Source organism: Pinus tabuliformis, chromosome 9 (genome assembly GCF_031772625.1).
Source record: "Pinus tabuliformis cultivar Carrire ecotype Pingquan chromosome 9, CPIR1, whole genome shotgun sequence".
In the NCBI taxonomy this organism is placed as follows: Eukaryota; Viridiplantae; Streptophyta; class Pinopsida; order Pinales; family Pinaceae; genus Pinus; species Pinus tabuliformis.
The window spans coordinates 888,325,474-888,339,496 of NC_142307.1; the positions used below are offsets into that span (position 1 = coordinate 888,325,474).

The 14,023-nt window shown below is 37.7% G+C and overlaps 1 protein-coding gene across 2 annotated transcripts in view; it reads right to left on the reverse strand.

Annotated features, from left to right (window-relative positions):
• The window catches only part of TPP2 (tripeptidyl peptidase ii), a 531,975-nt gene that overhangs the window by 82,223 nt on the left and 435,729 nt on the right, over positions 1–14,023 (reverse strand). For both annotated transcript variants that reach the window (XM_089443702.1, XM_089443703.1), the window contains one exon: positions 3,661–3,753. In XM_089443702.1, coding sequence (XP_089299828.1) covers positions 3,661–3,753 — 93 coding nt within the window. The remainder of the gene's footprint in view (positions 1–3,660; positions 3,754–14,023) is intronic.

Here is a 14,023-nt window from a genome sequence, read left to right on the forward strand (position 1 = left end):
TCAAGCTTGCTAGCCTCTGCGTTAGCTCCTGCCTCTCTGCGTCACCCACGTAGGCCCTCCAGTGACTGCGCAGTTCTGCTGCGTCTGCGTCTACCTGAGATGCTCTGCGTCTACCCCTCTAACCTCTGCGCTGATCTTCTGGTGTTGTTCCCGACTCTCTGTTCTGTACCCACTACCTCCTGCTGCGCTCCAGACCTCTAGTTCAAATTTCTCAGCTAACCCCGCTCGAGAAATCAAACTAACTAGTCTCCCTTAGTATATCTCGAACTGATATTAAGTTCTCTGCCTTCTTTGAGCCCAATCTATTTCTCTTTACTGAATGGATAAAAGCATAAGTACTCCAATTCCTCTCGCAAGAGGAAGAACTAGCTACCTAGAATATTAGGGGAAGCCCATTAAATTAATTAAAATTTAAAAAATAAAAACTAAAATGAATCCCAAAGAACCTGATTTTGGGGTTCCAAGTACCCATCATCAGGGTTCTCCATACCCATCAAAACAAAAGAACCCAAAATATTTTAATGGAGAAACCGGTTCTTCATAGAAGAACCCGGTTCTTATGGGTTCTTCTTAGAAGCAACCATACCCGAATTCAGTACTTGGGGACGAGAACCTGGCACGGGTTCAAGAACTCCACCCCTGGGTTCGCGAACCTGTGCGACATAGGCTTTTACAAAATACATTTTGATATAAGTACAATGACAATTATGAAGACTGAACCTAGTTATTTTTTCCAACAGCATAATCACCTCAAACTCTCCCATGGTTTAGCTAGCACGCTAACAATGGTAGTTGTTGAAATTTCTAAGTCTAACACGTTAGAAATCCCTATTGCATTATTTGGTTTCATTTCTCCTGCTTGTTCTTTCCATTAACAAGTTATTTATAAATATAAATACTGAAATAAACACAAATGCAACCTTAACTCATATACAGATCAACAACTAAAATACTGAGACAAACACACAAGGGACACTGTTATTTTTGGACAATCGTCCCTTGAAAAACCCAATACGAGAAAACCGATGCAGCAGTTCTGAGGGTTTTATTATTATACAGATTCTTGAGTACAACTAGGGTGCTGAAATCGCTCACCCAATAGAGATTGTTACACAACAGTAATGCCTCTTCTCAGAGACAGATATTCAGCCTCCCAGCTCTAGTCTGCCCCACGAAAACCCTTTCGGTCTTCCTCTTAGTTCTGTGTCAGCCCTGCTAGCTTCAGCGTAGCGGCTAAAGTCTCTGCATCAGCCTCTTAGCTCTCTGCATCAGCTCTTGGCCCCTTAGCGTCACCCGCACAAGCCTCTTTGCCTCTGTGTAGCGCCTGTTACCTTTGCATAGCTCTAGCTTCCTCTGTGTCAGCGTCTTCAGTCTTTGCGCTGACCCTCTGGCACTATCCTTGCCTCTCTGCTATGTACTCACTGCCCTCGCTGCAATAGACCACTAGCTCGAATTTTCTCAGCAAACCCCGCTCCAGAAAATCGAACTGACTAATCAGTTTGGTGTATCTCCAACTGACCCTCAAGCCTCCTCTTATACTTTTCTTGTTGAGTCTTCAAATACCGAGGTTAAGTCTCTAATCAATGACTAAAATTAGATTTCGCTTGATCCATGTCATTTAGAACATTCTCGCCCAGTTTTATATTAATACCCGTTAATATTTTGATTTTCCTAAGTTTAGACTTAGGAACCCCATTAAAATATTAATTATTTTAATATCCTCCAACCGGGTTGAATCTCCCCAAACCATTTCTGGGTCTTGGAGATCTTATGTGCCTTAGCCTCCACCAATTTTCATGGTTAGAGCACATCCGATGCTACCACAAATCAACAGTAACAGCTCCTCCAAGGACGCTTTGGCACTATCAATAATTAGAACGATCACACCATGTTGTCACACCAGGACTGTGTAATGGGACATGTTCTCCTCCAACAAGAAATTCAATCTCAATGACCTTTGGCCACGCTAATCATCCCGACAATTTAAACTGATAAGAGATTTGCATGATCTCTCCTCCAACTAGCTAGGGTGGGAAATCATCCACTAAAACCAATTTCCTTCCAAGGGTTTTCACCCCAAGAAGAGTTGACGCCCTAGGCTATCCAATCCGATCTCCAAAAAGAAAAATGTATAATGGTTAGAGGGAAATCAATTTCCTGTCTTTTAATTTCTCCTTTTTCCAATTTCCTTCCCTTTCTCCAATTTAAACTTATTTCCCACCCTTTTTAGTTTTTATTTGTTTTTCCAATGTTTCCCCATCACTTTTATTCTTCTCACTTTATAACATCATTTTATAAAGTCATCATGACTCCATGATGTTTTATTTACTAATTAACCCCCTTTATTAATTCTCCCTTACGACACTAGCCCACGGAAGTCGAGAATGAGCTAGTATGTTGTCCCTCTACCAATCATTCAAGGGACATTACATTTATCCCCTAGTGGTCTAGCCAAGATTGGGCATCCTTATGCCATCCTTGCTTTAGCCAAAGTGGCATTATTAGCTTCAAACTTCCCTTCATGCAGCAACCCGTGCAGCTTAATGGCTGCACAACACAATGCAGTGACAGCTTGAACAATTGACAGTTCTAGCTTAATATTTTATTTTTTTTGCTTGAAACCTAAAACTGTATTCTACTGCAATTGATGTGCTAATGACCAGTTGTAACCTCCCATGTCCTAATGGCAATGGAGCGTTTCAGAAACAAGTGTTGTTCAGTAGCATCGACCACACGGGATTTATTCCAATTTCCCTACCCTGAACTCACGTGGAATCAATTAAAATACTAAGTTCCAGATACAATCAAAACATACTTGATGCCCCTGCTACCTAACTTGTACTATATTACTTCTGTAGCAACAAAAAAGTACTAGCATACTATGATACACTGTTTATTACTTTACTCATCCAAGTAATTGTCCTGGTTTTGTTATTTCAATTTCCAATGGAATATTTTCTTTCATGGAAGTTTTATTTTTCACTGTGGGTAGAGACCAAGTTGTCATCAACAACCAGAGGGTTAGGAAAACTGTGAAAAGAAGGGGGTGACCAAAAGCCATAATCAGATTTGTGTCTGTTAAGTATGGTCGAAGGTCAGATCAGAAACGAAAATCTGATACAAATGAAATGAAGATTAAATTACTGTATACGAACTAAAATCCATATAGAGTAAATATATATAAAATAGTTAAAAACATATGAATGAATAATATGCTATGATTACAAAGTCATGTAACAATGTCCAAGTAACATTCACTGGTTATTATGGTTGATAAGTCATGTCCCTTGATTAGGGATTAGGCCCTCTCCTTTATCTATAACGCATAATTAGTTATTATATACATATATATAACGACTCCAGAAACATTTAATGAGAAAAGTCGTCTCTGATGCCATGTTCTCTACTACTAATATGTGCACAGTTAAAGCTTGAAATCAAATTCAATATACCACAATTTCTGACATCAAGACCCTATTATTATTGCCCACAGTACATGATATAGTAATGTTTTACGAAATGTCAAAGATGAAATTGTCATCTTCCTTCTATGAATAGCATATCCATAAACATGAATTCCATCCAATTCAAAGATAGAAAAGAGCTTGTTAAATAGTAACTCTTTAATTCTACCAACCAAAAAAACAAAAAAAAATCCACCTTGAGAGAAGCAGCCAATCTCCTCCATTCATCGCATTCTTCAACTTTTTCCCTTGGAAGGCTTGAAAGAACCTTTATCTTAGCATCTCGTACCTGTATTAACACACAAATTTACTGCTTTGAAATTACTCTAGGCATGTTTAGAGCATTTAATTTGCCATTGCCTAACTGGATTATCTGAAGATCATAACCAATAAAAAAGGAAAATCACATTCATCATAAATGATGATACTATGCCATGCAGAATGAAATGGAAACCAATGTTCATGCTATTATCAAGAAAGAAGACGAATGCCAAAATACTGCTGTATATTTGAATGTTATCGAGTTAAGTAGAATATAAAATCCACACATGTTCAGAAAAAAACAAAGAAAACAACAAAATAATCCTGACAAAGTAACAAGCCACTTAGCCCCACACCCAATATTACTAAGCCTCTTATTGGAACTCCCATATAGTCTCTCAAATAAAGAGCTCTTCTAATAAACCAACTTCTTTTACAAGCATCTGGTTTGAACCTCAATTTAAGATTGAAAGGTATCGATTTATTATACAAGCATTGTTTACTTAGAATTTTATACTTGTCCATGGAGAGTGACATACTTTATTTTATATATTAAAATTTAATATAGACCTGCCCAAATAATCCTATAACGTATATTATGTGATGTATTCATGGACTGGTACAAACATTAAAGCCCTACTTACACGAAAAGGGAAACCAATTTTGTTGTGTCCCTTTTCTATATCTAATAAACACTCAATGAGGAAATAGTAGCCCTGCTAACAAGCGTATCTTTTCAACATATAGAAGATGCCAAAACTTTACAAGTTCCAATCGACTATAGAGGGCAGTTTGGCATGTAGCATCAATATTTGAATTATTTCCAAGCAAAAGAAGTGCAAATTATTAGTCCATTTTACCTTGATCCGTCATGCTTCAATTGAAAAACAACAATTCAAAATGCCAAAAATTAATTTCTAAATTTTACTTATGTTACATTACAAACATGGCTGCTAACATCTCTCTCTCTCTCTCTCTCTCTCTCTCTCTCTCTCACACACACACATATATATCTTGTCATTTCACTATTTCAGTTTGGGATCCTGTCAAAACACTTATTGGAGAGGAAATGGCAGGTGGAGACTGTGGAGGAAGCCCTTGAAAACTGGCTGGATGATAAATAATTCAGAAATCATGCCTCCCTCCCAGCAGTGATTATCTGGGCTATCCGGAAAACTAGGAACAATGCTATATTCAAAAATCTATACCTATATTAAATATATATGCAGATATATGCCAAATACCAAGAGTTAGGAAACAGAGGCAGGCTGGACAAGACAAATCTCATCCTTGGGGGTTCTTTCAGGGAGCAGCCAGTGGGAATCCAGAAAGTTGTGGGGCTGTAGTCACTTTATATTTTTGTGATTCTCACTGGTTCTCCTATAGATGCAGGTTGGGGAGGGGATCAAATAACTGATCAGAGCTGAAAGAAGATACAATCTCCTCAAGTCTAGCCACTGGAAAAGAAGTTGAGGATTTTCAGGTCTTCGGAGATTTCACATTTATGATTGAATGGATGAATGGAGGATTTTCCAAACACTACATATTTCTACAGAACTGCATAATGCAGGTAAGAGAGATCAAATCCGTGTATATTTTATTTTCTTGGAGGACCATCTTCAGAAAAAATAATTCTGCAGTAGATTATTTGTCTAAACGGCCAGTAAACTCACAAGCTGTCGTGTTTCTGGTTACCGAGAGAGATGATGAGGTGACTGGATCCATTTGCAAAGGAGATTTGACTAGTACGCAACTAGATCCCTTTCCATGATGTTAATGCAGGATGCTTTCGACATGAATTGCATGGATACATTAACATAACAAGGTTAATCAATCCTTTCTAGAGGACGAGAATTTTTTTCAAGAACAAGAACATCCGAGAAAGTTAAAGCTAAATACATCCCTAGCCAAGAAAGTTTTGTTGGCTTCGATCGGTATTCAAGTCAGCCAAATTAAAGAAATTAAAATTATTAATTTTGAGTTCATCTAGGCCATAGAAAGACAAGTCAGCCCCACCATACAAATGGTTGTGACCTGTTGGAATTTGGTTATCATTGATGTCAACCCAAGCAGCACTAGAAGATGCCCCACCTTCGTTGACCAATATGACTTGGCAAATCTTGGTATCTAGAGTCAAGACCACCTCTATTAGTTTCTTCTGGTCTTGCTGATTCCGATGGTATGTGGCATGTTACGAGAGCTATCACCGTTTGAGAGATATGCATGTTCAAAGATGACATGGCAACATATCATCGGGACATGAGCTTCGAAGAAATTCATCATCATTGGAGGATTAATTATTAAAAGAATTTCCTTTTATTATTGAAGGAATTACATATATTACTATTAAATAATTTTTGGACCAAAGTTTTGAATTTGAATTTTAAAATTCAAAATAGCTCCTTCAATAAAGTTGGCTTCACGATTTTTGGCTCCAAATGAAAGGTTAATTTCCCAATTTCAACTCATGTTCCCTCCTAAAGTTCTAGTCGGCTCACTTAAATGATGGTTCCTCCAAAATCTATATAATGGCACCATGTTTCCCTTACGATGGCACGAATCTAACAAAGATCAAAACAAGTGAGCTCTGAAATATAGATTCAGCCCTGTGGAGAAGAGACTTAACTTAAGAGAGGCATGAACTATTATGTTGGTCTATGTAACAGCGTTGAACTTGGATGAGGTTTATAGTTATGGTTTATGCTTTCTGGGATTCGCTGAATTCTATCAGCTCTGTTATTGCAGTTGGAATTTTCTCTGCTATGAGGGTATGATCATTGGCTTTCTGAAGCTGTTGTTACAGTGCATAATTGCTCTATGGCTCTGCGCCTTTTGGCTAAAACTCAGAATTTCCTATGGTGTCATTTCGGCCTCAGATATGGCCTTGTTCTTGCATTGTCTTACTTTTTATTTGGGATAGGGCATGAGCTTCAGTTGGAAGTTTATAAACTCGACCCTCAATCCTATTGCAAAATTCCGAAAAATCGCATTCGTTGGCTGGTTTTGAACTAGTTCAAGATTAGCCTTGTTGACTAAGGGACATTCGGTCATCCTTGAAGGTCATTTATTCAACCATCCTAGAAGAGTCAGAGCTACGATGATATCAAATTTGGCACCATCTAGAGAGATTTGAGCTTCGTTTGAAGGGATATTAGTGGGAAGCAAATACGTGATCAATCTGGGCAGGACCATGAATTGTTCACCATCAAGTGATGTCATCCACACTCTTCTAAACTGCAGTATTTTCAAAAATCATAACCAGGTATTGTAATGTCCTATACAAATTGAGGACAAAAGGGACTCATTAGCCTGACTATCCCCATAAGCTATAGTCCATCAAAAAGGGGAAAACCCCAAAGTAGCCATTACTAGGCAAGTTTTGGGACAGCTGGGCTTAAAAAAATCCAATGTTGGGGTTTGGAGCAATGTTGCATTAATCGTTATCGGGATAATATCGGCGCGAGGAAAAAATCGGAAAAAATCATAATTATCGGGAAATAATCGGAAAAAATGGTTTGGTACAAAAATATTCATTTTTTTCCCTTTTTTTTTTAATTTTTTTAATATCTAAAACGTTTACAACATAAAATAAATACATTGAAACATAAATATGATAAAAGAACTAATATATAAGATGTTTAATATCATTTCTAGTGCTAAAATCACACATAACATTGAATCATGTCCTGAATAGTAAGTCCTGACTCCTGAGTCCCAACTCAGCCTCAAAATATCAACAAAAAATATAATAATGTATCTCATCATGTCATAATGTCATATACAATAAAATGAAGAAAATAACTAAAGTCTAATCCTATTGATTTCCTCTGCCCCTCTTGCGAGAAAATGCCACAGCTTTCCCTTTCCCTCTAGATGTAGATGCTGGTGCTGGTGGAGTTGGCAGTGGAGTCTGCTATGCTCTAGAAGCTGAAGAACTAGAAGTAGGAGCTATAGGAGGTAGACCACGTCCTCTACTAGTGGCAGGGGTAGGCCAGGCAAGTGGTGTCACCTGGAAACATTACAATCTCCCAATCCTGAAATCCTGAAAAATTGATAAGTCTGCTGGATTTTGAATGAAATCTAAAATTTTACTTTCTCCATATGAAATCCAATGAGGCCGGAACCACTCTCAAACATCCTGAGTCATTTCATGGTAATGTTAAAAATTTAAGTAAAAGGATGAAATCCTTTTACTTTAAGAATTTAACATTACCATGAATAGCATATCAATACCAAGGCCTAGACTTTATCATTAAGCTGCCCCACTCAAAAATTATTTGTTTCTTTAAAAAAAAATTACATTTCAAACATTTAGCATCCCTTAAAAAACAAAAAAAAACATTATAAAACCTCGCTGCTGGAGACCCCCACGATAATTTCGATTGTTATCGCGATAAATTCGAATTTATCGCGATAATTTCATAAAAAACGTGCAAAAAGAATTACCCGCGATAAATTCATATAAAAATCACGATAAAATCGTTTTATCGAAAAAATCGCGATAAAACAATAAAATCGGGATTTTATCACGATTTTCACAACACTGGTTTGGAGTAAGGATTACCTCAATCACTCAAAGATGAAGCCCCACTAGAAGTTTATAAATGAAGATGGATTGAAGTCATTTTGGAGCATGAAGTGTGGACGAATTCATTTGTTCTTCAGCATTAGCTCTGAGGGTTTTACACCCCTTTCTTCCCTTGTCAATTTTGGTGGTGAAAGATTCCATCCTAGTTGACATATTTCTGCTCTATATTGGCATAAAACTTCAATTGTGGCAGCAAGTTTTATCCTTCATTTAGGCAGCAAGAATGGTAATGGCTTGATCTTTGGTTTGGCATTGAGAGTTTGTGGAATATCTTTTGTTTGTTCGTTGGAATTGAGCTCAAAGCATTGTCTAAAATTAACAAGGGTTTTGATAGGCTTCAAAAGGACTAGACAAAGTGACATTTCCCTCTAAAACATCCTATTGAGAAATCTATAGGGCAATAGTTAGAATGACTTCTCTTATACTTGATAATTGCTTATGATGTCCTTTTACTTTTTCTTACTTATTAGCTTCTTCTTTTATTATTATGTTGTTCTTATCACCAAACACAAGCAAGAAGATCAACAATACACAAGAACACAGGATATAGGCTGCTAACCAGGGCCAAAACCTCTTCACTTAAGACAAAAACCCACAAATCTCTTATCTTCTTAAAGATTCTTCCAAGACCAAGTCCAGCCTCCTTGGTGATGTGCTTCCTTTATCCAAGTCAAACTCAATCAAATCTCTTCCAACATCACAACTTCGATTGCCAACAACAAAATTTCGACCTCTACTGCAGATCTGAAATTTTCGGCCCTCCCAGCGGTAACTGCTTCCACACTTGTGAGCTTATTTAGGGCTCCCAAGACTCCTTCAGACCTTCGCTTGACTTTTTCCATCTTCTAAGGCTTGATAATGACCCAATGAGCCTTCCTTCGACCTTCTTTCTATACTTTCTCCAAGTTCGATCTTGCAGCAGCAAAACCTTAACGTGCAGCAAAAACCCTAGCCTCCTTCCTTCCCAAGTGAAGAGAGAGAGAGAGAGAGAGCAAATAGCCCAAACACTTGATCTTTGTCCTTCTTCCTTTGCTAGCTTCTTTCTTCTTCTCCTTTGCTTGCTTGATGCGAGAATGAATTGTGTCACTAGGAGGTTGAGTTCCCTCCTATAAATAGGCTTCCAAGGTGGACATAGTTCCTCAAATTATGCCAACTTCTTAGCTAGCAGGCCGACTTGGTCTTGGAGGGTATTTTGACTCCTTTAAATACAAAAATAATTCTTTTTCCAAGTTACAATGTGCCAAATGGGGTCTTCAACATATGACTCTTTTGACTTATTAACCTAGGACAAACCCTAGAAGCACTCAATGGGTGCTTGACCTCTAAAATAAAATACCTTGAGCATGAAAGCCATACACCAAAATAGCAATAATAATTTTCTTTCATTTTACAATATATAGGAATGTTAGGTCCCTATACTACTAGTGTAACTCCTTATTGTTATTAGTACAACCCCCTTATTATATTGTTGTGCCCATGTAGTCCTCATATTGTTATTATCGTGCCCCATAGAAGCTCACTATTGTTGTTATTGTGCCCTTACATTATTATTGTTATGTTGGCTCTGATTATATTATGACCCCTTAGACTCCTATATATATAAAGGAGGTCTTGTCATTTGTTTGATCTAAGAATTGTTCATTTGTGTAATGTAAAGGAGGTTGCCCACTCGAAGAGGCTTATTTCTAAGGCATTGATGTATCTTTTCTATCTTTTTGTGAGCTAGTTTCCTAACATTTGGTATCAGAGCTTTGGATTCTAGGGTTTCGTTGCTCCAAATAGGTCATTGTGGCATTTTCGCTATGACTTTTTTCTACGACATTTCAAAAGCTAAAGAAAAACCCATTTCAAATGAAATCTCACTGAACCTTGGGTTCGAATTTCAGATCTTGTCTCACTATATTTTAGGATATATGATCTGAGGAAGTTAGGGCGTTTACAAGCTCCAGAATTTCATTTAAAACAAGTCATCATGGAATTTTCGCTATAACTTTTTCGCTACGAAGTTTCAAAACCTAAACAAAAAACCCATATGAGAAGAAATCGTTCTGAACCTCGAGTTTCAATTTCAAATCTTGTCTCGCTATATTTTCGGATATATGATTTGAGGAATTTAGGATTTTTGCAGACTCCTGAATTACATCCTAAACAGGGGAACTTGCGAAAATTGTCATAACTTTCTCTCTGAGCATCAAATTGAAATTTCGTAAGAAGTTACAGAAAGAGGACGGACTGTATTTTGTTTGGGTATAATTTTCAGAACCTATGGTTGAAACAGTGACATGTGGCACGTCGTGCAAGTTCACTCTACTGAACTAGTCTATAATTATGTCATCACGGGAGATTGGGAATAAATCTTTCTTCAGGAATCCAATTGCGATCAGACTTGCGGAGTTAAAAAGAGGACTCAGAGGGCTATTACAGACCGAAATTTCAGAACTTTAAGATCTGAAAGTACAGAGTTACAACCGTTTCAAGATCGATCTCCTAAAATCAAGAAAAAGCAAGATGAGGAAGTTTTATGGCAATGATTTGGTAAATTGGATACTACAGATGGAGAAATATTTTGATCTACATGGTGTACCACTGTTACAAAAGGTACATATTGCATCTAATTATTTAGAATCAAATCAATTTTTATGGTATAAAGGGCTTTGTTCTCGTAAACCACTTGTCATGTGGTCAATTTTCACAGAGGAAATGATAGCACATTATGAGGATACAAAGAGAAACACCTTCTTTAGCCAATTGATATATCTCAAACAAAAGGGTTCAATGGAAGTGTAAATTGAGAACTTCCAAAAATTGAATATAAGGGTAAATGATATTCCAGAGAAGAAAATGGTTGATGTCTTCATAGGGACTTTAAAGGATAACATTCAACCGAGGTTCGTCTTTGGGAACTTGATTCATTGGAGAAGGCATTCAGGTTGGCAAGAAAAATTGAAAGTGAAATTATGGAAACAAGGAATCCCACCACTCACGACTATAATTATGGAAGTGTTTTTTCTCCTAGTCTTCCACAACCTACAAGGTTTACACCACAACAATTGGAAGAAAAAAGAGAAAAAGGGCTTTGTTACAATTGTGATAGCAAATACACTAAAGGTCATAAATGCGCTGAGAATAAATTATTTTACATAGATTATGAAGAGGAGGAAGAAACGGATCAAGAAACATCAAAAGAAGAGGATATACACCAAGAAGCAACCCCAGAGGAGGTAGAAATGAATCCAACCATATCTTGTAAAGCAATGGAAAGAATTACCACTCCTCAAACTCTCAAGATGGAAGGACATATCAAGAAGAAAAAGGTTCAAAAGGTGAAAGATTACATCAAGAAAGAAGAAATGAATCTGACCATATCTTGTGATGCATTGGCCGGAATTACCACTCCTCAAACTATCAATATAGAAGGACATATCAAGAAGAAAAATGTTCAAAAATTGAAAGATCACATCAAAAATCAAGAAATGAATCCGACCATATCTTGTAATGCATTGGAAGAAATTACCACTCCTCAAACTAGCAAGATAGAAGGACATATCCAAAAGAAAAAGGTAATAGTGTTAATTGATTCCGGCAGTACCTATAATTTTATTCATTGTAAGATAGCCAAGGAATTGAAATGCTTCTTATATCCAACACCAAAGTGTCAAGTGATGGTTGCAAGTGGAGGAACCATAAATTGCTCTGGAAAGTGCCATAATAACAAGTTATCCATGGGAGAATATGTAATGAATAGCCCAATTCTTTCCACTCCAATGGGTGGTGCTGATGTTTTACTAGGAGTCCAATGGCTACAATCTTTGGGTACGATAGATTTTAATTTTCAAGAACTTTTCTTGAAATTTTTTTGGGAAGGAAAAGAAGCTAAATTGAGGGGTATTGAAGGGAAACCGAGAAAGATAATAAAATCTAAAAGCATGACAACTTCTAAATAAAAAACAACAGGACGTAATTGCACAATAATGTTCACTAGAGGATCCCACATCGAAATCATATATTTCTTCAGATCTCCAAAATGTTTTGGACCATCATTCCAAGGTATTTGAGACTCCCAAAGGCCTCCCACCTATTCGTGATCATGATCATGCTATTCATTTGATTCCAAAAGGTGTTCCTCCAAACATCAGGCCTTATAGAAATCCATATGCCCAAAGGAGTGGGAACTCATTCAAAAGTTGCAGAAGATCCCAATTCAAATAGTATTGCGAGAACTTGACAAGGAAGGAAAAATCATATTGGAACCTGAAGCAGTCACAGAACCGAGAAATTGACAGCTACGAAATAGATCAATTTCAAAGTATCTCATCAAGTGGAAGAACATACCCACTGAAGATTCCACATGGGAGGACAAGAATTTATACAAAAGCATCAAGAACTACTCAAACGTTGAGGACAACACTTTTTGAAGGAGAGGGGCATGTTAGGTCCCTATACTACTAGTGTAACCCCTTATTGTTATTAGTACAACCCCCTTATTATATTGTTGTGCCCATGTAGTCCCCATATTGTTATTATTGTGCCCCATAGAAGCCCACTATTCTTATTATTGTGCCTTTACATTATTATTGTTATGTCGACTCTGATTATATTATGACCCATTAGACTCCTATATATAGAAAGGAGGTCTTGTCATTTGTATCATCCAAGAATTGTTCATTTGTGTAATGTAAAGGAGGTTTCCCCCTCGAAGAGGCTTATTTCTAAGGCGTTAATCTATCTTTTCTATCTTTTGGTGAGCTGGTTTCATAACAGTTTTAGTGTATTTTTTGTCGATTTAGCCACCAACCAGCATAGTGTTTGCAAACCCAGTTTGGGTGGGGTTTAGTTAATTGTTTTGATGTTCATTTTTCGTTGTTAATTTCAATTTATTTTTAGCAAGATTTTTTCTTTTTTTACAAACACAATCTGGGCTTAATCAATAATACACTCACACACACAAGCACACCTTAAGCAAAGGGCACTTGGATTACACCGCCAAGCAAAGACTTAACAAAATAGATTTATCTCCCCTCATCAAGACAAAGGCATATTATTAATCTCCCTATACCATTTCCGTGTCATGTGTGTCTTACCACCATTGCGCCACCAAGGCATTTGCCACAGAGACTATCAGGCCTTCACCCCCAGTTTCCGCTTGGGTATATTATCCCTACCCGTCGGGTTCGAGTTCATAGCCCTCTGCGTCCCCACACCGACTCTTCTACTGGTTCACCTGATTCCTCATCTTAGTCCAAGCCTCCTTCACCACATATCATCACCATGTCTGGACCCACATCTGGTGCAGTAACCCAACCTAGTGTTGGCTCCGATTCTATCCCAGTGGTCACATCAAGCGGAACAATCTCGGGAACCGTTCCGGCAGCCCCCATGCTCCCCTTTATGGTTGGGTTAATTCTACCGGATTTTAACTAGTTGATAAACGACCCTATACACCATGATGCTGGTTGGCCTTCTATGCCGACTAAGCTTCCCTCAGACATCCCAAAGTTTGAGGGTAATGCTAGAGAGGATCCTACCAACCACGTTTGATCCTTCCACATGTGGTGTTCATCCAACTCCATAACCGATGACTCCATTCATCTTTAGCTATTCTAACGCATGCTCACTAGAGACACTACAAAATGGTATGTAGACCAGCCCTCCACATCTAATTCCGTTTTCGCGATGCTTGCTAAAGTGTTCCTTTCATACTTCCAGTTAC